The sequence below is a fragment of the Hoplias malabaricus genome, chromosome 17 (genome assembly GCF_029633855.1).
Source record: "Hoplias malabaricus isolate fHopMal1 chromosome 17, fHopMal1.hap1, whole genome shotgun sequence".
NCBI classification, from domain to species: domain Eukaryota; kingdom Metazoa; phylum Chordata; class Actinopteri; order Characiformes; family Erythrinidae; genus Hoplias; species Hoplias malabaricus.
Genome location: NC_089816.1, coordinates 32,702,798 through 32,729,406, shown reverse-complemented (window position 1 = coordinate 32,729,406; position 26,609 = coordinate 32,702,798). Strand labels below are relative to the sequence as shown.

General features: G+C 44.5%; 1 protein-coding gene across 2 annotated transcripts in view; it reads right to left on the bottom strand.

The window, feature by feature from the left end:
• The window catches only part of znrf1 (zinc and ring finger 1), a 58,801-nt gene extending 32,224 nt beyond the window's left edge, over positions 1-26,577 (bottom strand). The window contains exons 1-2 of one of the 2 annotated variants that reach the window (XM_066650115.1): positions 26,480-26,577; positions 25,696-26,375 (exon numbers count right to left, since the gene is read on the bottom strand). In XM_066650115.1, the coding sequence (XP_066506212.1) occupies positions 25,696-26,098 (403 nt within the window). In that variant the 5' untranslated portion in view covers positions 26,099-26,375; positions 26,480-26,577. Of the gene's footprint in view, positions 1-25,695 lie in introns of both variants that reach the window. The other variant, XM_066650114.1, reaches the window with a different exon arrangement.
• Positions 26,578-26,609: the final 32 nt, after the last annotated feature.

Here is a 26,609-nt window from a genome sequence, read left to right as displayed (position 1 = left end):
CTCCAGCAATAACGGCTAAAAACACAGCCTCTCCAGCGCTAACGGCTAAAATCACAGCCTCTCCAGCGCTAACGGCTAAAATCACAGCCTCTCCAGCGCTAACGGCTAAAATCACAGCCTCTCCAGCGCTAACGGCTAAAAGCACAGCCTCTCTTGGGCTAACAGCCCTCCCGGAAACCCCACACCACTCATATTCAGCCTTTTCAACATGGATGTGTTTCATCACTTCTTTTTAAAAAACTTAAGTACTAATAATAAAGCTTGATGCAGCAGTTCATTTGGTCAAATATGTAGCTCCACCTAGACCACATCCATAAAGCACTGGTTAACCCATGCATACACTGTGTGCTTAAGAGAGGCAAAGGGAGCAAAGACACACCATGATTTTAATGTGGGTGGATGTTGAATTTCTGCACAATGACCCCTCCCCACAAATGAAGACTGCTGAGTCTCCGGAGTCCTAAAAAAAAGTTTATTCGGGACAGCCCTACAATCTATACAGTAACACCCACAGTTCACATACACAGAATAACACAACTAAATTACATTTATTAGGGCAAAAACTGGCAAATAAAAATGGATTCTAATGTTCTTAAAATGTACCCAAGGTCAATAACCCCCGCTCACAGTGCACTGCTGTACTTTTACACCCGTAACCTCACGGTTTACTTACACAGTGGAGCCACAGTGGAACGCAGAGACGTGCCTCTAACCTGTCACAGTTAGACTGACGACATTGATCTGTCCCTGTCCCCGGAGCCAACGAAGAGAATCCACACTCCGTAAACAAAACCAAATGGCCGGTCACATACGAGAGGATTTTGCAGACGGCCGTGAGATGTGATCAATAGTTTAACAGCACGAGAGCAGCAAAGAGCACAATGGCTTCCTCACGGCTACGTTCTGTACACACAGCTTTGCAGACGGAGCTATTTCTGTGAGAATCAATAGTCTGAAGCCTGGAGAAACGTGATTTGAAGCTGTAACTGATTGGTTTAGCTTGTCGTCGTTTTGTAAACAGTGGACCCACAATGGCTCGTCTTGGGGTTTGAGTTTAGCATCGAGACGGCTGCTCTAATTATTGCCAAAGCATTGACCAATTAAACACACACACCTAACATCACACCCAATGCTGGAACGAACCATGGGTCCATGGAACAATCAAACTGCGATGATTCTCTGCAATGATTGAGATGAGCTGGAATAGCATTTGTGACTTAGACATAATCAATACAAAATAAGTACCTGACCTCTCTAGTGTGTACATGGCTGAATGGCATCAAATCCTCACAGCAGTGTGTCCAACTTCTGTAAAGCCTTCACTAAAAGAGTAGAAGCGCTCTACAAAACACCTCTCAGAGAAGCTGGGATACAGAACTCACCAGAACCCAACATCAACACCAATGCTGTTGTTGCTGCATGCAGTCAAACCCTCACAGCAATGTTCCAACATCTGTAAGTCTTCCACAGAAGCAGTATGGGGTGCATGCAGCACAGGCTTGTAAAACACGCTAAAAATGGTCTTGATTTCATGAGCGAAGTATTTGTAGCATGAGAGGACTTAAGGAAAATCACTCACGTAGAAAGTGACTGCATTCATCTCAATACCACAGCAGTGACTTGTTGTAATGACTGTGCGAATGATTAAGGCTGGGATTAAATTACTGAATGAGTGAGTGAGTGAATGGGTGAGTGAGTGAGAGTGCCTGTGTTATGTCTGAATGCCGCGCTGAAGGCGAATCCGCTGAAAGGAGGCGGAGGCAGCGTACGCAAATTAAATGACACAGAGCTTTTGCTGGTATCACCTTGGAAGACCATCTATACACAGTGCTGCCAGAGGAAGGAGGCCTGCTTCCTGAGGACACATTATGACTCAGCATACATCTCACACATCCACAGAGAAAACTGCTGGGGAAACAGACACGGGGAGAGAGAGAGAGAGAGAGAGAGAGAGAGAGAGAGAATGTGTGTGTGTCTGATCTTGCAGTAGGTCTCTTCCTAAACCTCTCTGGTATGAAATTGTGTCTGCGTGTGTGTGTGTGTAATTGTCCACAGGTGTGTGTGTGTGACAGGTGAATGTGTAATATCATCATCAGGTGTGTGTGTGAGTGACTGGGTGAGTGTGTAATATCATCATCAGGTGTGTGTGAGTGAGTGACTGGGTGAATGTGTAATATCATCATCAGGTGTGTGTGAGTGACTGGGTGATTGTGTAATATCATCATCAGGTGTGTGTGAGTGACTGGGTGATTGTGTAATATCATCATCAGGTGTGTGTGTGAGTGACTGGGTGAATGTGTAATATCATCATCAGGTGTGTGTGAGTGACTGTGTGAATGTGTAATATCATCATCAGGTGTGTGTGAGTGACTGGGTGATTGTGTAATATCATCATCAGGTGTGTGTGTGAGTGACTGGGTGAATGTGTAATATCATCATCAGGTGTGTGTGAGTGACTGTGTGAATGTGTAATATCATCATCAGGTGTGTGTGTGTGAGTGACTGTGTGAGTGTGTAATATCATCATTATCATCAGGTGTGTGTGTGAGTGACTGTGTGAGTGTGTAATATCATCATCAGGTGTGTGTGTGTGACTGGGTGAGTGTGTAACATCAGGTGTGTGTGTGAGTGACTGGGTGAGTGTGTAATATCATCATCAGGTGTGCGCGAGTGACTGTGTGAATGTGTAATATCATCAGGTGTGTGTGAGTGACTGTGTGAATGTGTAATATCATCATCATCAGGTGTGTGTGAGTGACTGGGTGAGTGTGTAATATCATCATCAGGTGTGCGCGAGTGACTGTGTGAATGTGTAATATCATCAGGTGTGTGTGAGTGACTGTGTGAATGTGTAATATCATCATCATCAGGTGTGTGTGAGTGACTGGGTGAGTGTGTAATATCATCATCATCAGGTGTGTGTGAGTGACTGTGTGAATGTGTAATATCATCATCAGGTGTGTGTGAGTGACTGGGTGAGTGCGTAATATCATCATCAGGTGTGTGTGAGTGACTGTGTGAATGTGTAATATCATCATCATCAGGTGTGTGTGAGTGACTGGGTGAGTGTGTAATATCATCATCAGGTGTGTGTGAGTGACTGGGTGAGTGTGTAATATCATCATCAGGTGTGTGTGAGTGACTGGGTGAATGTGTAATATCATCATCAGGTGTGTGTGAGTGACTGGGTGAATGTGTAATATCATCATCATCAGGTGTGTGTGAGTAACTGGGTGAGTGTGTAATATCATCATCATCAGGTGTGTGTGAGTGACTGGGTGAGTGTGTAATATCATCATCAGGTGTGTGTGAGTGACTGGGTGAGTGTGTAATATCATCATCAGGTGTGTGTGAGTGACTGTGTGAATGTGTAATATCATCATCATCAGGTGTGTGTGAGTGACTGGGTGAGTGTGTAATATCATCATCAGGTGTGTGTGTGAGTGACTGGGTGAGTGTGTAATATCATCATCAGGTGTGTGTGAGTGACTGGGTGAATGTGTAATATCATCATCATCAGGTGTGTGTGAGTGACTGGGTGAGTGTGTAATATCATCATCAGGTGTGTGTGAGTGACTGGGTGAGTGTGTAATATCATCATCAGGTGTGTGTGAGTGACTGTGTGAGTGTGTAATATCATCATCATCATCAGGTGTGTGTGAGTGACTGTGTGAATGTGTAACATCATCATCAGGTGTGTGTGAGTGACTGGGTGAATGTGTAATATCATCATCGGGTGTGTGTGTGAGTGACTGGGTGAATGTGTAATATCATCATCAGGTGTGTGTGAGTGACTGGGTGAATGTGTAATATCATCATCAGGTGTGTGAGTGACTGGGTGAGTGTGTAATATCATCATCAGGTGTGTGTGAGTGACTGGGTGAATGTGTAATATCATCATCATCAGGTGTGTGTGAGTGACTGGGTGAGTGTGTAATATCATCAGGTGTGTGTGAGTGACTGGGTGAGTGTGTAATATCATCATCAGGTGTGTGTGAGTGACTGGGTGAGTGTGTAATATCATCATCAGGTGTGTGTGAGTGACTGTGTGAGTGTGTAATATCATCATCATCATCAGGTGTGTGTGAGTGACTGTGTGAATGTGTAACATCATCATCAGGTGTGTGTGAGTGACTGGGTGAATGTGTAATATCATCATCGGGTGTGTGTGTGAGTGACTGGGTGAATGTGTAATATCATCATCGGGTGTGTGTGTGAGTGACTGGGTGAATGTGTAATATCATCATCGGGTGTGTGTGTGAGTGACTGGGTGAATGTGTAATATCATCATCAGGTGTGTGAGTGACTGGGTGAATGTGTAACATCATCATCATGTGTGTGTGAGTGACTGGGTGAATGTGTAATATCATCATCAGGTGTGTGTGAGTGACTGGGTGAATGTGTAATATCATCATCAGGTGTGTGTGAGTGACTGTGTGAATATGTAACATCATCATCAGGTGTGTGTGAGTGACTGTGTGAATGTGTAATATCATCATCAGGTGTGTGTGAGTGACTGGGTGAATGTGTAATATCATCATCAGGTGTGTGAGAGTGACTGGGTGAATGTGTAATATCATCATCAGGTGTGTGTGAGTGACTGTGTGAATATGTAACATCATCATCAGGTGTGTGTGAGTGACTGGGTGAATGTGTAATATCATCATCAGGTGTGTGTGAGTGACTGTGTGAATATGTAACATCATCATCAGGTGTGTGTGAGTGACTGTGTGAATGTGTAACATCATCATCAGGTGTGTGTGAGTGACTGGGTGAATGTGTCATTCCCTGGAATGGACTGGACCCACCGTGACTCTGATCAGAATGAATGAATGAATGAATGAATGATCATTTGCATGTAATTACATTTTACCAAACAAATGTAAGACCATAAAATGAACACAAAAACATACAGTGATACCATAGAATGCATTCGAACTTTGTCCAGATGTGCTCCTGGATTGATGTGGCACAGATGTGCACTGCTGAACCTAGTTTTCCAGTGTGTTTTTCAGCAATTGTCCTATTACTCATCGCTTCTATAAGCACAGTTCACACTTGAGTTTCATGGGTGGCACTCGAGCCACCTCTAATTACAAACAAACCATGACTACAGCCCTCAGTCATAAATAACATGTTCATCCTCAAGGGAGAGGGAGCAGTGTGTGTGAGGTGTTTCTGCTGTGAGTTTCTCCCAGTGGGACTTGCTGGGGTTGGAGATGTCTCTTTGATATCCGCACTGCCATTAAAAGCCTGGCGTTCAGCTAATGCTCTACATTTAACTCTCGGCACTGGCTTCCCTCGGACTGACCTTGACTGGAGTTCATGTCAGGACTGAACACGCACTCACTGAGGATGGACTGGACTGATATGGGGTCAGTTTTAATGTGGCAGTTCATTAATTTTCTTTGTCATATTAAACACAGTTCAAGCTCAAAGTGCCCTTAAACATCAAATAAACAAACATCACTCACCGCTGCCCTCTAAAGGTGTTATTAATAAACATCAAATAAACAAACATCACTCACTGCTGCCCTCTAAAGGTGTTATTAATAAACATCAAATAAACAAACATCACTCACTGCTGCCCTCTAAAGGTGTTATTAACAGACATCACATAAACAAACATCACTCACCGCTGCCCTCTAAAGGTGTTATTAATAAACATCACATAAACAAACATCACTCACCGCTGCCCTCTAAAGGTGTTATTAATAAACATCAAATAAACAAACATCACTCACCACTGCCCTCTAAAGGTGTTATTAACAGACATCACATAAACAAACATCACTCACCGCTGCCCTCTAAAGGTGTTATTAATAAACATCACATAAACAAACATCACTCACCGCTGCCCTCTAAAGGTGTTATTAATAAACATCAAATAAACAAACATCACTCACTGCTGCCCTCTAAAGGTGTTATTAATAAACATCAAATAAACAAACATCACTCACTGCTGCCCTCTAAAGGTGTTATTAACAGACATCACATAAACAAACATCACTCACCGCTGCCCTCTAAAGGTGTTATTAATAAACATCACATAAACAAACATCACTCACCGCTGCCCTCTAAAAGTGTTATTAATAAACATCACATAAACAAACATCACTCACCGCTGCCCTCTAAAGGTGTTATTAACAGACATCACATAAACAAACATCACTCACCGCTGCCCTCTAAAGGTGTTATTAATAAACATCACATAAACAAACATCACTCACCGCTGCCCTCTAAAGGTGTTATTAATAAACATCACATAAACAAACATCACTCACCGCTGCCCTCTAAAGGTGTTATTAACAGACATCACATAAACAAACATCACTCACCGCTGCCCTCTAAAGGTGTTATTAATAAACATCACATAAACAAACATCACTCACCGCTGCCCTCTAAAGGTGTTATTAACAGACATCACATAAACAAACATCACTCACCGCTGCCCTCTAAAGGTGTTATTAACAGACATCACTTAAACAAACATCACTCACCGCTGCCCTCTAAAGGTGTTATTAACAGACATCACATAAACAAACATCACTCACCGCTGCCCTCTAAAGGTGTTATTAATAAACATCACATAAACAAACATCACTCACCGCTGCCCTCTAAAGGTGTTATTAACAGACATCACATAAACAAACACCACTCACTGCTGCCCTCTAAAGGTGTTATTAATAAACATCACATAAACAAACATCACTCACCGCTGCCCTCTAAAGGTGTTATTAATAAACATCAAATAAACAAACATCACTCACCGCTGCCCTCTAAAGGTGTTATTAATAAACATCAAATAAACAAACATCACTCACTGCTGCCCTCTAAAGGTGTTATTAACAGACATCACATAAACAAACATCACTCACCGCTGCCCTCTAAAGGTGTTATTAATAAACATCACATAAACAAACATCACTCACCGCTGCCCTCTAAAGGTGTTATTAATAAACATCAAATAAACAAACATCACTCACCACTGCCCTCTAAAGGTGTTATTAACAGACATCACATAAACAAACATCACTCACCGCTGCCCTCTAAAGGTGTTATTAATAAACATCACATAAACAAACATCACTCACCGCTGCCCTCTAAAGGTGTTATTAATAAACATCAAATAAACAAACATCACTCACTGCTGCCCTCTAAAGGTGTTATTAATAAACATCAAATAAACAAACATCACTCACTGCTGCCCTCTAAAGGTGTTATTAACAGACATCACATAAACAAACATCACTCACCGCTGCCCTCTAAAGGTGTTATTAATAAACATCACATAAACAAACATCACTCACCGCTGCCCTCTAAAAGTGTTATTAATAAACATCACATAAACAAACATCACTCACCGCTGCCCTCTAAAGGTGTTATTAATAAACATCAAATAAACAAACATCACTCACCACTGCCCTCTAAAGGTGTTATTAACAGACATCACATAAACAAACATCACTCACCGCTGCCCTCTAAAGGTGTTATTAATAAACATCACATAAACAAACATCACTCACCGCTGCCCTCTAAAGGTGTTATTAATAAACATCACATAAACAAACATCACTCACCGCTGCCCTCTAAAGGTGTTATTAACAGACATCACATAAACAAACATCACTCACCGCTGCCCTCTAAAGGTGTTATTAATAAACATCACATAAACAAACATCACTCACCGCTGCCCTCTAAAGGTGTTATTAACAGACATCACATAAACAAACATCACTCACCGCTGCCCTCTAAAGGTGTTATTAACAGACATCACATAAACAAACATCACTCACCGCTGCCCTCTAAAGGTGTTATTAATAAACATCACATAAACAAACATCACTCACCGCTGCCCTCTAAAGGTGTTATTAACAGACATCACATAAACAAACACCACTCACTGCTGCCCTCTAAAGGGGTTATTAACAAACATCACATAAACACCACTCACCGCTGCCCTCTAAAGGTGTTATTAACAGACATCACATAAACACCACTCACCGCTGCCCTCTAAAGGTGTTATTAACAGACATCACATAAACACCACTCACCGCTGCCCTCTAAAGGGGTTATTAACAAACATCACATAAACACCACTCACTGCTGCCCTCTAAAGGGGTTATTAACAGACATCACATAAACAAACACCACTCACTGCTGCCCTCTAAAGGTGTTATTAACAGACATCACATAAACAAACATCACTCACCGCTGCCCTCTAAAGGTGTTATTAACAGACATCACATAAACAAACATCACTCACCGCTGCCCTCTAAAGGTGTTATTAATAAACATCACATAAACAAACATCACTCACCGCTGCCCTCTAAAGGTGTTATTAACAGACATCACATAAACAAACATCACTCACCGCTGCCCTCTAAAGGTGTTATTAATAAACATCACATAAACAAACATCACTCACCGCTGCCCTCTAAAGGTGTTATTAACAGACATCACATAAACAAACATCACTCACCGCTGCCCTCTAAAGGTGTTATTAATAAACATCACATAAACAAACATCACTCACCGCTGCCCTCTAAAGGTGTTATTAACAGACATCACATAAACAAACACCACTCACTGCTGCCCTCTAAAGGGGTTATTAACAAACATCACATAAACACCACTCACTGCTGCCCTCTAAAGGGGTTATTAACAGACATCACATAAACAAACACCACTCACTGCTGCCCTCTAAAGGTGTTATTAACAGACATCACATAAACAAACATCACTCACCAAATTTATGGATTTTGGGGGGCAGTGTTTATTTAAAGAGGTGAACTTTCATTTTTCACAGACAAATCATGTTTTGTTTTTTACTGATACTTGAGCCTCAGGAACACACACACACACACACACACACACACACACACACACACACACATAGGGCATAAGCAGCAGGCGTATTTGGATGATAGGCATCAGATCAGCTGAACATGTTTTGACTGGTATAACATGAAGAATGCTGGAGCGGGAATATGACGAGATTTCCAAAGAATTTTCCACAGCATGAAAGTGATTACGAAAGGTCAAACAACAACATATCAGTCCTCCTGTTAGACCTCACTAAACAGAGTTTTACATCAACACTCCTGCCATCTTTCACTAATCTGAATCCGCAGAGTCATACATTTTAATGGAGAAGGTGTCAATATCCTAGCGCCACAGGGGCAGCCATGAACTAATGGTTAGTGAAGAAAGCTTGGGACCAGGAGGTCGCTGCTTCAATTCCCTCGATATGCAGGAAATACCAGGGATCAGGGGGTGGGAAGTAGGGCTGTGCCATATCCTATCGCCCTATCGTTTGGAGGAATTTGATCACAAAAAAAAAAAAAAAAAAGGAGGGGTGACGTCAGTCAAGTGGAGGTGGTTTGGGTACACCTGAAACTACGGATACTGGAAGCCTGTGCTAGCATTTCTCCTGCGGTGTTAAAACCAAGCACATCATTGTTTTTCTTGTGACATTCCCAATAAGTTTGATGTGTCACATGACCCTCTTCCCATTGAAAAAACAAAAGTTGGATCCAAAATGGCCGACTTCAAAATGGCCGCCATGGTCACAACCCATCTAGAAAAGCTCCCCCCTCCCATATACTAATGTGCCACAAACAGTTAATATCACCAACCATTCCCATTTTATTAAGGTGTATCCATATAAATGTCCCACCCTGTACAATAAACCATGGTATTGTGCAAATATATATTTTATTTAATAAAATTAATATTAATAATAATGTTTATTTTGTTGCAATAGTGTGTTTGTGAAATTTATAAATTTTTTATTAGTGTTTTGTTCGTATCGCCAAGAATATCGTTATCGCCAAAACACCCTGAAATATCGTGATATTATTTTATGGCAATATCGCCCACCCCTAGTGTGAAGGAAAAGTGCTGTCTCCTCCCTCAATGTCCACAGCCGAGGTGCCCTTGACCAAAAAGTTTTTGTTTTTAATTCTGAGCAAAGCAGGTCCCAGACATTTCATTAAAAACCCAGAGCTGCGTTAGAATACATTCCCTTTAATGTAAAAGAAAATGCTGGATGAGACGTTGTCTGGATATTTTGGGGCATAAAGGGTTTGTGGGAATAGTGTTTCAGCCACGACCGTCCAAAGGCACAGTAAAAGGCATGCGATATGAAAAGAATCCATTTACATTCATCAGCCTTAAAGGTGCGGTGACAAAAACAGACCCTTTAATGCTGAGGGATAAAGGAAGGCTGCAGAAAGGTGGTGTGAAAATGAAATATGACTGTTTCAGTACATAAACCAGACAAATGCTATAAGTGGACTTCGGGTACGAGACACATGGACGTTATGGGCCCTTTAAGACCAATAGACCAGCTAAGCCACTCTTGTTCACGACAGGCCTTTTATTTTCACAAGTTTCAACACGAACAAGGCCTGCCTCAGCACAGCCACAGTCACAGAGCAGCCGGAGTACGTGACACACCGCACAGGCAGACGACAGACAGAGAGACAGATGATGCAGTCTCAGAAAAGAAGGAGACACTGAGACTGAAAGAGTGAGACAGAGGGACTCGTCAGGAAAGTGAAAGGATACAGATATGATTTGGGGAATGAACAGATAATGCACTCATAGCAGTGAGCCGCTCTTCTTTCCACTGCACAGGTCTCTCTCTCTCTCTGAATGTTTTCCTTCCACAGGAAACAACTTGTAACATACTTTCACACACGGTGCCTGGGTGTGTGTGCGCCTCACTCATCAGCCCTTTTCTCCAGCTCGCCAGAACAATACACAGCAACATTAATGTACACAATCATCTGCACTGCACTGCATTAGACTCAAACACAGCTGTACGTCACTGAAATAATGCCTTGGTTCTGTACCAACTGTATTCTCAGATACAGTACGATTTGTGCATAGAAATGTAATGGAATCTGTGTGTGTATAAACACACCGTGATCAGATCTGTGTGTGTGTGTGTGTGGATAAACACATTATGATCAGCGTGTGTGTATAAATGCACTGTGATCAAAAGTGTGTGTGTGTGTAAATGCATTATGATTAGACCTGTGTGTGTGTGTGTGTGTAAATGCATTATGATCAGACCTGTGTGTGTGTGTGTGTGTGTGTATAAATGCATTATGATCAGACCTGTGTGTGTGTGTGTGTGTGTAAATGCATTATGATCAGACCTGTGTGTGTGTGTGTGTGTGTAAATGCATTATGATCAGACCTGTGTGTGTGTGTGTGTGTGTAAATGCATTATGATCAGACCTGTGTGTGTGTGTGTGTGTGTGTAAATGCATTATGATCAGACCTGTGTGTGTGTGTGTGTGTGTGTGTGTGTGTGTGTGTGTATAAATGCATTATGATCAGACACAGCTTGCCCAGATGTCATTTAGCACCATCTTCATCTTCTGAATATCACCTGCCCTCTCACTGGAAGATGGAGAATAATCCCGTGTGTCCGATCTTCAGGTTTAATATAAACACTACAGCGTTAATGAGATCCTATCAGTATCTGGGTACAGAAGCTGTCTTTCAAAAGGCAGTATGTGCAAACATCCTCCTATCGACCTTGCTGATTGGACGAGGAGCTGATGACAGTGGTCAGATATTAATGCAGAGTGTAAACAGCTCCCCTCTGTCCTCTTAATATCAGATCACTCACAACAAAATGTTAATACCAAGTGTGAACAAAGCCTTTAGGTGCCCAGCCTTTAACAGAGACCAGTGTCTGGACCTGTTTCATTGCCTTGAACACTAGGAGAACCTGCCTGTGTCTCCACACACACACACACACACACAATGTCACTCTAATTCCTCCTGTTCAAGAGCAGACAAGTCAAGGACGTTCCCCTCAGCTGCCAAAAGCTGGCAGGCAGTAAGCATGAGCTGTCGTGATGTGTGTGTGTGTGTGTTGTTTATCTCAGGAGTGTGTATGAATTGAGTTGTTATGAGCTACTGAACTGTTAACCGTGTCCTCACTCTCAAGTCCCCCTCGCCCTTTCAGTCTCTCGTGAACAGACCACTCTGTCCTAACTCTCATCTTTTACCTAGAATTAAAATCATTGTGATATTCAAAATAGGCCTTAGGCTCATGTGCAGGTACTCCAGAGCATTACGCATACCTGTGGAGATTATATACGCCGTGTGCTGAACAGCTGAACATCTGCGTCCACAAGTAGCTGAATTTCGACATCAATTATTCGTCATGAAAATGCCCTAAAATCCCTGGAAGTGAGTTAGTTTTTTTTTTTTTGCCGTGTTGGACAACAGACAGAGAGAGAGAGACAGAGACGGAAACAGATCAATACCGCAAGCGTGTGGCCCTGGTGCATGATTGTGAGCACCGTGCAACAGCTTGTGTGATGGTGAGGTTGACAGATTTGACCAATGTGAAGCCTAAATGCTGATGATGTCAACACAAAAATGAATTACATTGTATTATTATTACTGTAAAAGCAGGTACAACATTCATTTCAGTGGCTGAAATATTCAGCTAAATAACTGACTACACAACACACAATGTGCTATTTTTCTAATTACGAACGATTAAAGGAACACTAGGTAGAATTTTGACCTTGTAATTTCAGCTTCAAATTCATTGTGATGCTCCACTGACTTGTTACAGGCAGAATAGAGTCTCTGTTGATGCTAATCCAGGCCCAGCACTGCAGAAACCACACTATGTAACTTTTGGTGGAGGGTAGGTCACCACTTCACACGCGCCTTGATTTCAGGACAGTGCTGTGAAGTGAATTACACTCACTGTAGGGGGATCCCAGCAGGAAAAATATCAAGTGTTAGAGTTACCTAGTGTTGCTTTAATACCACACACCCCCAAACAGTTTGAGTCACCTGCTCTGGAATCAAGGGTATTTACAGGATACGGACTAGACCTCTGCGCATATGGGAAGGCTGGGACATCGCTGTGAAGACTTGATTGCATTTTGCCACAATTCAACACCGCTAACCAGCTTTTGGCTTTAGGCCGAGTGACCTTTGACCCGTCCTAGTCTGGTGGTCAAAGCTGTTCTATGGAGAGTGCAATTTAACACACAGGTCATCAACGGGCGGAGATGCATTCACCATTCAGTGTGCTGTCTGGATACGTTTGGGTAAGCAGTGCATATTGGTCTCCTACACACTGGCCTAGTTTGCGTGGTGATGGTGTATGTAATGTGTCTGATGAGCTTTAGAGCATCTTGTCCCGACCAATCAGAGACGACCGCACCTCATCACTCAGGGAAGAAATCGGCCCAAACATGGGTCTTCCCATGACATCACATCCAGCACTCACTCACTCTCACTCTCTTCCTTTCTCCCTCTCTCTCTCCTCTTCTCAACTCACTGCAACTCTTTACCTTCAGCCGGAAAAGAACAGCTGTTTCCATGGCAACAGCCGAATGAGAGAGAGGTAATGACATGGAGAGGAAAAGAGGGGTGTGTGCTGGCTTGTGTTTGAGTAAGTGTGTATGCGTATGTGTGTGTGTGTTTGTGAAGAATCGAAGGGGGGGTGGGTATGTGAACACATTTACAGGAGCTCACACACTCATTGTTTTCCTTCCATAAACTTCCTGATAAGAGGATATAGTTTGGTTGCCAGTTAGACGGGAGAGGGAGTCATAACAAAGGCCGCCGGAGAGCAGGATTAGCCAGCGGTCAGCTCCATCTGTGGCCATTCACCAGATAAACGAGGAGCTTATGAGAGTAAAGAGTGACCCCATGTCTCAACTGACTTATCCATGCTCCGTGCTCATGGCATCCTTTTGTTGCAAATGTTGGCACAATGACAGAGACGGAACCTCCACTGCTGTGTTCACTACCTCGCTTTCAAATGAACTTGAAGCACTTGACTTGTAAATTGTAAAGCACACGACCACGTACTCTAACTACTCTAAACACAAAGCTAACAACAACTCACCCACAGCATTTGGCAGACGCCTTCATCCAGAACGGCGTATGGCGTTAATCGTGCTATAGAACAGGCAAATGTAGCATTGGGAGTCTTGCCCAAGGTGTGATTACCTGGGACTTAGAGAAAGGACAAGGTGTCAAAATGTTTCTGGTTTGATTCCCTCGACTGGCAAAGAAAAATGGGGATGGGGGGGTTAAGGAAACAGCACTGTCTCCTCCCTCAACATTCACGGCTGAACTGCCCTTGAGCAAGACACCTAATCCCCCTCTGCTCCACAATACAAGCATGTTTAAACTGACCCCTTACACTATACAACCTGCGATAGACCACGTCACACCGTGTGAGTGCTATTTGATGACAGATTTGTTACAGGGCTGAATCATGCCTATAAAACATATCATGGCTGTACAAGGGAGGACATTTATTTTTGTAAACTGTCCTTCACACTGTGTTCACCACTGAATTTAAGAAGGTTTTTCACTGAAATGGGAGATTGGCTTGTTTCACTGGTGTTTGCAGAGCGCAAATAAAATGGCTGTGTTTGTGTTTTAGACCAGAGTTAAGGTAAGTATCAACCCGAGACCCACTTAGTTGTTTCTAGAAAGCATTAAGGTCCACAGAAAAATACTAACAATGCATTGTTTACCTAAAGCATTTCAATTTTTGAGAACCTACCACATCAACATTAGCATGTAGCATTACCACAGCACTTACAATGTTAGCATGAGGCTAACGTACGCTACTAGAAATCAGGCCGAACAGTGCCACATTTCTGCAGCATGTTTTCACTCATGAACAGAGGACCGTAGTGAAACAACAACATTCTGTTTCAGGAAGCAAGGGGCAAAAATAGACTTAACTAAGCAGTCTCTCTACATCTCTCCAACGGCTGTTTCTCTTCTCTCTGTACATTACCCTCTCTCTCTCTCTCTCTCTCATCACAGCTTTTTTTTCCCCTTCGTCTGTACTTGTCTAATTCCCTTTATCTGTTCCTTTTTCCTTTTTTACCTCGTTAGTTTGGTTTCTGTCTCTCTTCCCGTTTTTCTCTCTCCCCCTTCGTCTCACACTGTGTCTCTATTTCTCTCTCTTTGTCCCGCTTTACATTAAGTCTCTGTCTCTTCTGTTTCTCTGCTGAGTGCAGTGTGTGTGTGTGTCCGCTGTGGGGGAGGCTGGGCAGGCTGGTTTGAGGCCGCATGCGAGCATGCATCTTGAAAACAGCCGTGACAAGCGACGAGGTTGTCACAGCAACAACCACCCTCATTCAGTCCTGCAGTGCATTGCAGTGCAGTGTGTGATGCGTGTCTCCTCCACTGTTCGTCTGCATTTGTGTTTACATGTTGAATGTGTATGAATCCGTCAGTGTCTGTGTCTGTAGCTGAGGCTAACACTGATGTAAGATGGGAAATGATGCTCTGGAGCAGCGGCACATGAGCCTACAGTCACCATACAGCGGAGGGGGTGAATCTGCATTTTCTGGAGACAACAGAGTCCCATCCAATAGCACCGGGACGAGCCGAAGGATGTTTGTGATCCAGAGCTAATCGTCCGGCACTAGCCCTTCCCCCTGATTCTCACGGATACTGTGCCTGAATGCTACCAGATCTTCACAGAAATGTTCCCACGTATATTTCAAAGGATTCACGGAAGAGTACAGACCGAATAGAAGAACAAACCCAGTGGCAGTATTTCTTTATTTCAGATAAAACGTTGGGACACCCTTCTACACTCATCCTCAAAATATGTTCCACTGCACCAGTGTGTAGTCAGTAGATTGTTCTGCGCGTGTTTAGCTCTGCATAAATATCTAGAGCTGAGGGGAAGAGAGAGAGAGAGAGAGAGAGAGAGAGAGAGAGAGAGAGAGAGAGGCAAAAGGAAAGCAGAAATAAATTGAGAGTGACCTATATTCTTGAATCCCGCTGCCAGACAGATCAGAGCAGATGTTTCACAATCCCATCACTCCTAAAAAATCTCTCCGTCAAATAAATAAATAAAGGAATAAATAAAGAGGATCCGAACCGGACCCCAGTCTGTGAGACGCTAATGCTGTGTTTGAGCTCTATTAAAAGGCCTTAGGTCGTGTCATTGTGTGTATTTCTTTGAGCGCGACAGCAGTGACCCAGACTGAATAGAGAGTCGACCCGGTGCTCTCACGTCTCACGTGAGTGACTGAGTGATTACTCTCCTGATGGGTGAGCGAATACTCTGGCCTACAGCTGGACAGTAATTTAAAAAAGCTGGACGCTTACAGAACGATTACTTGCTTTAATGCCCCCGTGAGCCCTTGCTGAAACACACACAGACGTCTGGACACCTGAGCCAGGAGGAAACCCATGCAGACACAGAGAGAACACACCACACTCCTCACAGACAGTCACCCGGAGGAAACCCACGCAGACACAGAGAGAACACACCACACTCCTCACAGACAGTCACCCGGAGGACACCCACACAGACACAGGGAGAACACACCACACTCCTCACAGACAGTCACCCGGAGGACACCCACACAGACACAGGGAGAACACACCACACTCCTCACAGACAGTGGAGCCGGGGTTAATATCTGCACTTTGAAGAAATAACGGGCGATCCCTTTATGCAATGGATAAAGAAGATGGCAGAAATGAAGGATCTTGTGAATTTTGCCTGAATTATTTCCTCCGTAACTAGAATAAATATATAATTCAAATAATATTTACTATAAATATATAGTATTTACATCAACAGACACATGCTGTTACCTCAGCCACTGTTTCTAGACAAACTTATTTTTTCCCTCCTAACCTTTAGACAGGAAACAGTGGGTCTGTGAAGACTTATTTAGCTGATAACAACTGTGATAAGCTCACTAAAAGATGCTGAAGGTTTTAATCCTTTGACTCAGTCTGAGCACAGTGTAAAATCAGCTTCAGCCTGAATCTTATCGGCACTCATACTTTGAAGCATTCTGTGGTTTTGCTCTTCTTCATGCGATGTCGTACATGGTGCAGTGTGTGGTGGACAGCAACTAGAATTTACTTTTGCTCCTTCACACTGCAACCGTCGTTCAAACATCTGTCTCTGGAAACTATTCCTTCTTTTATAGTGCATCTAAACAATAGCAGACATAACCCCCCTCACTGTGACCGTATACAGCAGTGGTTTTCATGGGTGGTATTCCATCACACTTCGTTAAGCTTTAATAGTTTAATAGTTCTTATTTTATAATGTCTGAAAAATGTACACACAATTTTAAAGGTTAATCAAGTGAGTAAACCCTTACTGTACTTACATTCTGTTCATAAATGCACATCAATATCAATATCACATCAACATAAATGCACAGAGAGAACACACCACACTCCTCACAGACAGTCACCCGGAGGAAACCCACGTAGACACAGGGAGAACACACCACACTCCTCACAGACAGTCACCAGGAGGAAACCCACGCAGACACAGGGAGAACACACCACACTCCTCACAGACAGTCACCCGGAGGAAACCCACGCAGACACAGGGAGAACACGCCACACTCCTCACAGACAGTCACCCAGAGGAAACCCACGCAGACACAGGGAGAACACGCCACACTCCTCACAGACAGTCACCCAGAGGAAACCCATGCAGACACAGGGAGAACACACCACACTCCTCATAGACAGTCACTTGGAGCGGGACTCGAACCCACAACCTTCAGGACCCTGCAGCTGTGTGACTGCGACAAATACCTGCTGCACCACCGTGCTGCTTCTCAGTAAACAGATATAATCAATACAGTATATAGCCCATCACTTCATCAATCACTAGAAAATAATATGATAAACGCTGGATCAGATCCTGATGAAAAAGAAGAATAATGTTGATCCAGTTCTGTAACAAATCGAGCCTGAAACAGCACAGAACTACTACTACTGCTTCAACTTTCCTGTCATAAATCAAAGTAAAGCAAGTCCTGGAAAAACACCAGCAGCCACATGTAGCAAGAAGCTAATAAAAAGAATTAGAAAGTAGCAGAATGTTGTACTCTATTAAGAGTAACCCCCCCCCCCACCCAAAGTGGAACTGTTTGCGTGAATAAGATTTGAGGTTATTGTTTGTGGTCAAACTGAACATTTACTCTTTCACACACCGTGAAACAAGAACTCCAGTGCATTTTTGCGGACTGTTAAGTCAAAAAACATGGGATTCAACAAGCGATTCCTTCGGACATCAGTCGCTTGACCTTTCGGACTGAAACCGGCCATTCCAAACAGCCATGGAGGAGAATGCTGCTGTGGTGTTTGATCCTTGTGGTATTTTGACCAAAGCAGTGTGCAGATGCTTCATTAAAACCCAGAACAGTGGGAGAATACATTTTATTTGATTTTTTTAAATAAGGTCAGCGTTATAATGAATCACATCATATCCCTACACCCTGAAGACTAGGGTTCCAGTGCCAACTTGGTTTAGAACAACCTCCTAATGCAGTATCAGCCTCTCTGACACGAGTAGAACTTTAACTCCAGCGTCTGTCAAATGCCATTAATGTAAATGATGGATTGCATCAGCCAGTAGTCGCTGTTGTACCATGTGTAGTACATATGAACAAAGCAAGGAGTGGAAAACCCTGTTGATCTAGTAACGGAAGCTCAGCTGCCCCAGTTATAGTCAAGTTTGATGCATGTTGCCACTGATCAGCAAGAGGCAGCGAACAGCGTAGACTATAATACACTGGGGAGATCATTTCATTTTTCACTCTAACTAATCCTCCGCTCTTAGCAGCCTGAGTAACCGAGTAAGCCTCGCTCCTCCTGCATTAAGTATGATCAATAACATCTTTGATCAAAGAAGCGCCACTAACGGGTGGCTTTTAACCAGCTGTAATTACTCATCATTTCATCTGGAGTGGCAGACCCGAAGCATATCCCTCAAGGGCAAGGCGACGCGAGGCCGAAAGAGGGAAAGAGCCCAGCAACTGGCGCGAGAAAGACCACTCCGTCTTCGCTGTAAGGCACGCTGACGGCCCTGTGATGTATTGAAAGGGTTATTTAAGTTTTACCAAGGATGGTCAGCGGCAGGACGCTGTTTATATTCCGACTGACGCAGGGAGAGGCCAGACACAGTGCAGACAAAACCCGGTAGCTGAAGACACACGTTGTAAAATATGACATACTTTCATAACAACTGCTTATAATGATTTGGGTTCCATGAGGAAATGGCCTTTTAAAAACTTCTGAACACTGGTAGGCTACTACAGAGAATACCATACTACAACAGTGAATCAGAGCAGACCTGATACGTATGACCAGCAGGTTTAAAATCAAGGACTCCTGTTGGCTCACTTTTTTGCCGCACACTCGGCGCTGGGGTGAGCTATGTGTGGCTCATTCTCATTTAAAGGAACAAATGACGTAAACAGCTAAAAACCAGAGCTTCTGCTCCTCGCTCCTCACTGCTGTGCACTCGGGGTCGGGGTGAACAGCGAGCAGCTCGTTCTCATTTAAAGGAACAGGTGCTGAAAGCGGGCGTTCTGAACAGGGCTGTTTACACAGGGGGAGAACACTGCTGTGGTGCTTGATCCTTGTATTTTGACCAAATCCTTTCACAGACATTTCATTAAGAACCAGAACTGTGTTCCCTTGTGGAAAAGGGGTGGGATTTGTCCCCTCTAAGACCTACATAATATAGACATCTCCATATGTTTCCTGTTGTGGATAATGCACCCATTCCAGGAACACAAAGCACCTTACAAGATGCGAAACGAACGTTTCCACGTTTGGCGGAAACTTCGAAAAGAGAGCCCACGAACAATGGCACTATTGTCTTGCACGTACAATTAAAAAGCTTATGTGATAAGAAATAATTACACCGCTGTCTGAGAGGGCGGTTCAGATTAGGGCAGGGGTTTGTGGAGCAACTGGAGAAGCACGTTCCTGAATTTGAATCATGATATTTAGCTCTCTCTGGGTTTGGGAACAAGTTGGAACAGACAAAATGCTCCAGCAACACAGCAGCATCATATTTATTTAAGAAAGAATATAAACAAGCTTTTTGAGTCTGTAATAATAATTGTGCCTTTTTTACATGATTAAGCAGTAGTTTAGAGTTTGGTAAGTACTCAACTACACCCACAATGCACTGAGAAAAGTGTACTGTGATACAATTTATAACAAAAACTTTCCTCGTAGGGGCCACCTCATGCAAATCCTGTAGCGCTGTGTTAAAGGGCAAGTCTGGGCAAAATGAAGAACGAGGCAATCTCGACCAGTTAAAAACATGCTAACTCACATTCTATGGCAGTCCTGCTGTAGTCTCCAGAGGAAGGCTACGGAAACCCTCTTCTGATGATTTATCTTTAAGGTAGGAATAACCTGCAGTTATGATACACACTGGGGAGGATTCTGAGGGTGCGATGCTTTGAAATGTGAATGAAAAATGAAGACAGACAGCTAACCTTCAGACTGAAAGACAAACATCTTTTTTCATTCATTCATTCATTATCTGTAAGCGCTTATCCAGTTCAGGGTCGCAGTGGGTCCAGAGCCTACCTGGAATCATTGGGCGCAAGGTGGGAATACACCCTGGAGGGGGCGCCAGTCCTTCACAGGGCAACACACACACACACACATTCAATCACACCTACGGACACTTTTGAGTCGCCAATCCACCTACCAACGTGTGTTTTTGGACTGTGGGAGGAAACCGGAGCACCCGGAGGAAACCCACGCGGATACAGAGAGAACACACCAACTCCTCACAGACAGTCACCTGGAGTAAACCCACACAGACACAGGGAGAACACACCTCACTCCTCACAGACAGTCACCCGGAGGAAACCCACACAGACACAGAGAGAACACACCACACTCCTCACAGACAGTCACCTGGAGTAAACCCACACAGACACAGGGAGAACACACCACACTCCTCACAGACAGTCACCTGGAGGAAACCCACGCATACACAGGGAGAACACACCACACTCCTCACAGACAGTCACCCGGAGGAAACCCACACAGACACAGGGAGAACACACCACACTCCTCACAGACAGTCACCCGGAGGAAACCCACACAGACACAGGGAGAACACACCACACTCCTCACAGACAGTCACCCGGAGCGGGAATCGATCTCACAACCTCCAGGTCCCTGGAGCTGTGTGAGTGTGACACTACCTGCTGCGCCACCGTGCCGCCCCAAACATCTTTTTGTCTCCTCATAATTGTAGAAATGACTTGGGAGATGAAGAGAAGGAGCAGACATTACAAAGTTAGCAGGGTAGACACCTGGCCCACTAAATGAGGTAGTTCACATTTCTTGACTACAGCACTCATTTCTGGTGCCCATTTTGAGCTGGATAAAGTCATCAAGTCAAGAATATCTGGAGTTATTCTATCTGGAGTACACTAACGTCAGCAGGCAGGTTCAGGGACGTGGTTGGTTGACACCACAGAGCTTCTCGAAGGATGTATCAACTCCAACGACCACACGGGAGAACTTTGTAGTTCTGCAATTCCAGTCTGCAGTCCACCTCCATTTCACCCCACAGAACAGGAACAAGTATGATTTGGGTGGTGGATCATTCAGCTCTACAGAGACACTAATGTGGTAGTGGTGTTGTGATAGTGTGTACTGTGCCGCTTCAGTGGATCAGACACAGCAGTGCTGTAGAAGTTCATAATCTAGTGGTTGTCCAGTGTATACCTCTGCATTGTGGAAATACCTCATACTATAATTCTGTGATACGTCCCTTGTATGTCCCATTAAGATGCACCCTGATCTACTCAAGACATACTCACTCATCCACTACAAAGGGAACACGGTTCTGGGTCTTAACGAAACATGTGACTTGCTTTGGATAAAACACCAGAACGATCAAACCCCACAGCGTCCTTCTCCCCCGTGTAAACAGCCCTGTTCAGAATGGCTGCTTTTCAACGCCTGTCCCTTTAAATGATAACGAGCCACTCGCTGTTCACCCCGACCCTGAGTGCACAGCAGTGAATGAGCAGAAGCACTGTTTTTTTTTTTATCCGTTTCCACTCTGTTGTCTTTCTTTTCTGTACTTGTTTTCCTCTGTTTTTACTCATCTTTGCGCTCTCATATAAACATGGGTCCAGCTCTGTGATTGGAGACTTAGACAAGGGGGCGGGACAATTCCAAAGTGTCTGCACTCAACATCAGATGCAGCACAATATCCGAACAACTTGTTGTAGCCCATGTGATACAGGTTTTAATTATTTCTGAAAAAGCCACCAGGTCTAAGAGAATGCCTAAAGAGAGACCGCAAGCAACAGTGTCAGGGTCTTACGCGCAAAATTAAAAAGAGGTTACGTGATAAGAGATAATTACACTGTTGTCTGAGAGGGCTTTTCATGTTAAGTCAGATTATACTCAGGAAACTATGAAGCACTTTAATCACGCGTTTATAGAGTGGGTATCTTTAATCATCTGCTCCAACACATCTTCTGAATCAAAGGGAGTTTGAAAGAATGGCTGAAGAGTGACCACAAGCATAGGTGTTATGACCTTATATAATTACGCTGGAGTCTGAGAGCGCGGACCGAACATGCGTAAGCTCGGACAGATTAGGTTGATCTGTTTGTCTTTCACGCTTTCACACCACTATTGTTTAATTAAAGGGAATGACTATGGAGTGATGGATTTCATTTTTCATCACCATTATCCAACCTCTTCATTCTGCTTTTGTTTATTGTGCCCACAGTAAGAATGATATATTTTAAAGGAGACAGATGAATCCAGTTTTATCTCCAAATGTAAAAAAGGTGCCATATTTATTCAAATAAATAACAATGCTTATATCAGTGACTTGACGGCTACTTATTAATTAACTTCAACACAGTGATTGATTTGTTTATGGGAAAGAATTACAAGTGTTTCCAAATGTAGTCAGAAAAGTCTTGTGATCATCCCTTAGTCAGTTCATGTAGTACACGTTCATTCATTCATTCATTATCTATAACCGCTTACCCAGTTCAGGGTCGCGGTGGGTCCAGAGCCTACCTGGAATCATTCACTCACACACTCACACCTACGGACACTTTTTGAGTCGCCAATCCACCTACCAATGTGTGTTTTTGGACTGTGGGAGGAAACCGGAGCACTCGGAGGAAACCCACACAGACACAGGGAGAACACACCACACTCCTCACAGACAGTCACCCGGAGGAAACCCACGCAGACACAGAGAGAACACAACACACTCCTCACAGACAGTCACCCGGAGGAAACCCACGCAGACACAGAGAGAACACACCACACTCCTCACAGACAGTCACCCGGAGGAAACCCACACAGACACAGGGAGAACACACCACACTCCTCACAGACAGTCACCCGGAGGAAATCCACGCAGACACAGGGAGAACACGTCACACTCCTCACAGACAGTCACCCGGAGCGGGAATCGAACCCACAACCTCCAGGTCCCTGGAGCTGTGTGACTGTGACACTACCTGCTGCGCCACCGTGCCGCCTATAGTAAACTTATTATAGTGAACAGTAAATGAGTTTGAAGCGCTCAGAATAGAGCAGAAATGTTGGAACACTTCTGTGTAGATCAGTGAGGTTAGATGTTCGGTTTTCGATATCAAAACACACTTAAAACTCTTTCCAAAGAAACCGTTTGGGGGTCTGCCACTGCTTCACAGTCCAAAACTGGCAGCTGTATACCCCTCTAACCAACACATGGCATTGAGAATGCTGAGTGTCTTTGCACACTGGAAAAAAGGTCCAGCGTTTGTATGCAGCCGTAGCTCAGTAATGGTCGTTGTTTTATTCCTGGATTTTGTTCTATTCCTGCTCCATAGGTGGAACAGTACTGACTTATTTTTGCAGTTTCTGAGGTATTATTTAAGGTGGCACTGACTTCTATTAGGATTAAAGCATTCCAAATGGGCTACAAACTCAAGTTACAAATGAGTGATTCAAACAGAGGGAAACCACCAACAAACTACAGATGGCTTCTTATTCAAATATACTGTTCCACCTTAAATGATGCCGGAGGGGGTGTTTGTTTTGCTGTGAGTTCTCCAGAATCATCTACACTGCCTTTAAGCTGAGGTTCCAATTATGAACCAAACGGATATGAGATTACAGTACGTTTTAAAACGTTACTACGTAAGTCTTTCAATTCCAACGAAGAAGATTCAAGGACAATACCATGATTTGGATATGAACAGTGTGCACTGTGCAGCTCTAATTGTGTCCAAAGCCTTTGTGATCCACCACCTGACGTCCCTTCACCCCGACTACTGATCAGTAACACGCGCGTTAATCTCCCAGTCTTCACAAAAGGCCCCTACAGTCTCTTAAGCAGCTCAGCCAGAATCAATGTGACGGTGCTTCGTCACCGGACGGTGGAACCTCCTCCCTCACCTGCTGCTCCAACCTGGTCTGTCTGGATCAACGAGCCGTCAAAAGAAAATAAAGAAAACAGCCCCTCTGACTGGCTTCTCTCTCTGGAGACCTCATTTAAGGTTTTTGATAATGAGCACACTGGGGGGTGAGAGACCAGGACCAGCGTGTCATCAGCCTGCTGTAGCTCCAGCCCTGCGTGAGGCCCGGTTTGTCTTGTACGCACACACACACACACAGTCGCCTGAGGTAAGCGGATGACAACCACCCCCCCTCTCACCCCACCCCACCCATCATACACCAAATAATCACATACTAATTGTCTCAGCCTGATTATGTCTGGCTTATTAACGTCATGTAAAACGGAGCTGCAGGGTTCTAGCCTGGCTCGGCCCGGTCCAATCCCTCACACAAACCCACCCTGCGCACCACGGGCATCGACGATGATTCACTTTGATTCATTTTTGGCAAACCTCTTCAGTGATTCTTTTTTTTTTTTTGAGCTGTACATTTTAGTGAATCGTCTTCAAGGAATCGCTGATTCTCGAGCCAAGTTGGCCTTGATCTCCTGCATAAACAATGACTTCGGACGCAGCGAGGTGTTCACAATGCCTAGTCATCTTCTTACGAGGTGTATAGAAACGTAGGGATGGGCAGTATGAGGACGTATCTTTATTCTGCACAATTGTATTTTGTGAGAAACAATGATTATACAAGCATTTCATGGACATGATCCATTCTTTAGGATCGGCTACATGTTCCAACCTCATAGAGATACCTTCACACCAGAAATGAAGGGGTTTGAGAAGAATAAGCTAAGTGTTGTGTACAATAATAAAGCCATATCTGAAATACAACCCCAGTTTATGGTTAAACTGTGACTTTTAATCAAATCCTCACCTTATTCCTGGTAGATCAGTGCTCCTTGAACCTGAACTCCAGGCCTGACTTTGTGTACACCTTAAAAATGGGTTTTCAAGGGTATTTCAGTGCAAGAACCACCTGAAAGAACCTTTAAAACATGGATCTGTTTAGCACCAACAGAGGTTCCACTGTAGTGGTCCAACTAATCATAATGTTGTTTGCCAAGACTGTAGTGTCAGAACACAATATGGACATGAGACAGGTGGCTGCGCCTGTGAACTAGGAGTCGGTTCACTAAAAAAGGAACCGATTCACTGGCATCCTCGGTTCGCAGGTGGAAAACGGGGTTAAACCCCAGAACAGACTGCGATAAAGATACCGCAGACCACAGCGGAACGGGGGGCAGGTTCAAACAGACCGTTACAGACGGTTAACGGAAACCACAACAGCAGCTGTTTCTAACGAGCACCTAACAGCATTTTCTGGTCAGTCACTTTAAGGGGCCATGGTTCGGAAACAATAGATTGGACCTGTTCAATGGGGTCTACACCCATCCACCCCCCCCCCTCCCTGTGCATTGTATGGAGGGCTCACCGCTGTGTGCGCTGAACCAGCGCGGCGCGATGTGCAGGGGCAGAGCGTCCGCCAGAGAGGCGCGGGAACCCAGGTACAGCACGCCGTCCGTGCGGTGCCCTGCACCGCTCGTGTCCTGGAAGCCGTTCCCGTGAGCCGAATCCGAGCCTGATCCACCGCCGGCCCGCTCCGAGTCCATGGCCGCGCCCCGCGCCGTGTAAAAGCCGAAGGGCACCGCGGCGTTGTGGTCGATGCCCATACCGGCAACCGAGCTCACCGAGCGGCTGCGGAGCCCCATGGTACCGCCGCCGGCACCGGCTCGGTAGTGGCCGAAGTGGGCCGAGGGCGGCACCGCGCTGTCGTCCGTCGACACGCCAGGAAAAGCTCCACGGGGCCGGCCCGCCGTGCTCTGTTTGCCCCCCATCCAAAGTGGCCGTGGGCAGATGTATGTGGGTGGTGGGGGAGACAAAAACAACAGGCAACAACTAATCCCAGAGAAAACTGTGAAGGGTTTCTAGGGTGATTTTTTTTAAATAAAACAAAGACAACAACAGAGAAAGGTTGGTTGTCAAGTCTGGTTACGAGACCCTCGAGCCCATTTTCGAGCACGGATCATGGGCGAACTCAACGTCTCCGTTCACCTCCAGAGAGAAAAAAACAATCCCCCAAAAATCATCCACCGGCTGCAGTTCGGTTCGGACCTGGAGCACAGACAGACAGCCGTTAGCGAGCACTATTTCTATCCTTCCGCTTCACATTTCAGGATAAACCGGTTAAAACCAGAGCCATGGCATCTGTTGCTGACCGTGTGTCCATCGCCGTCTCTCCACGCGTCCCGCCTCGGCGCGGAGATTCAGGTCACTGTGCGCCGCTCCCTCCACGGTTCGCTCTGAGTCCCTTCGCCGCACCCGTTTTGCGTCTCCTGCGCCATGATT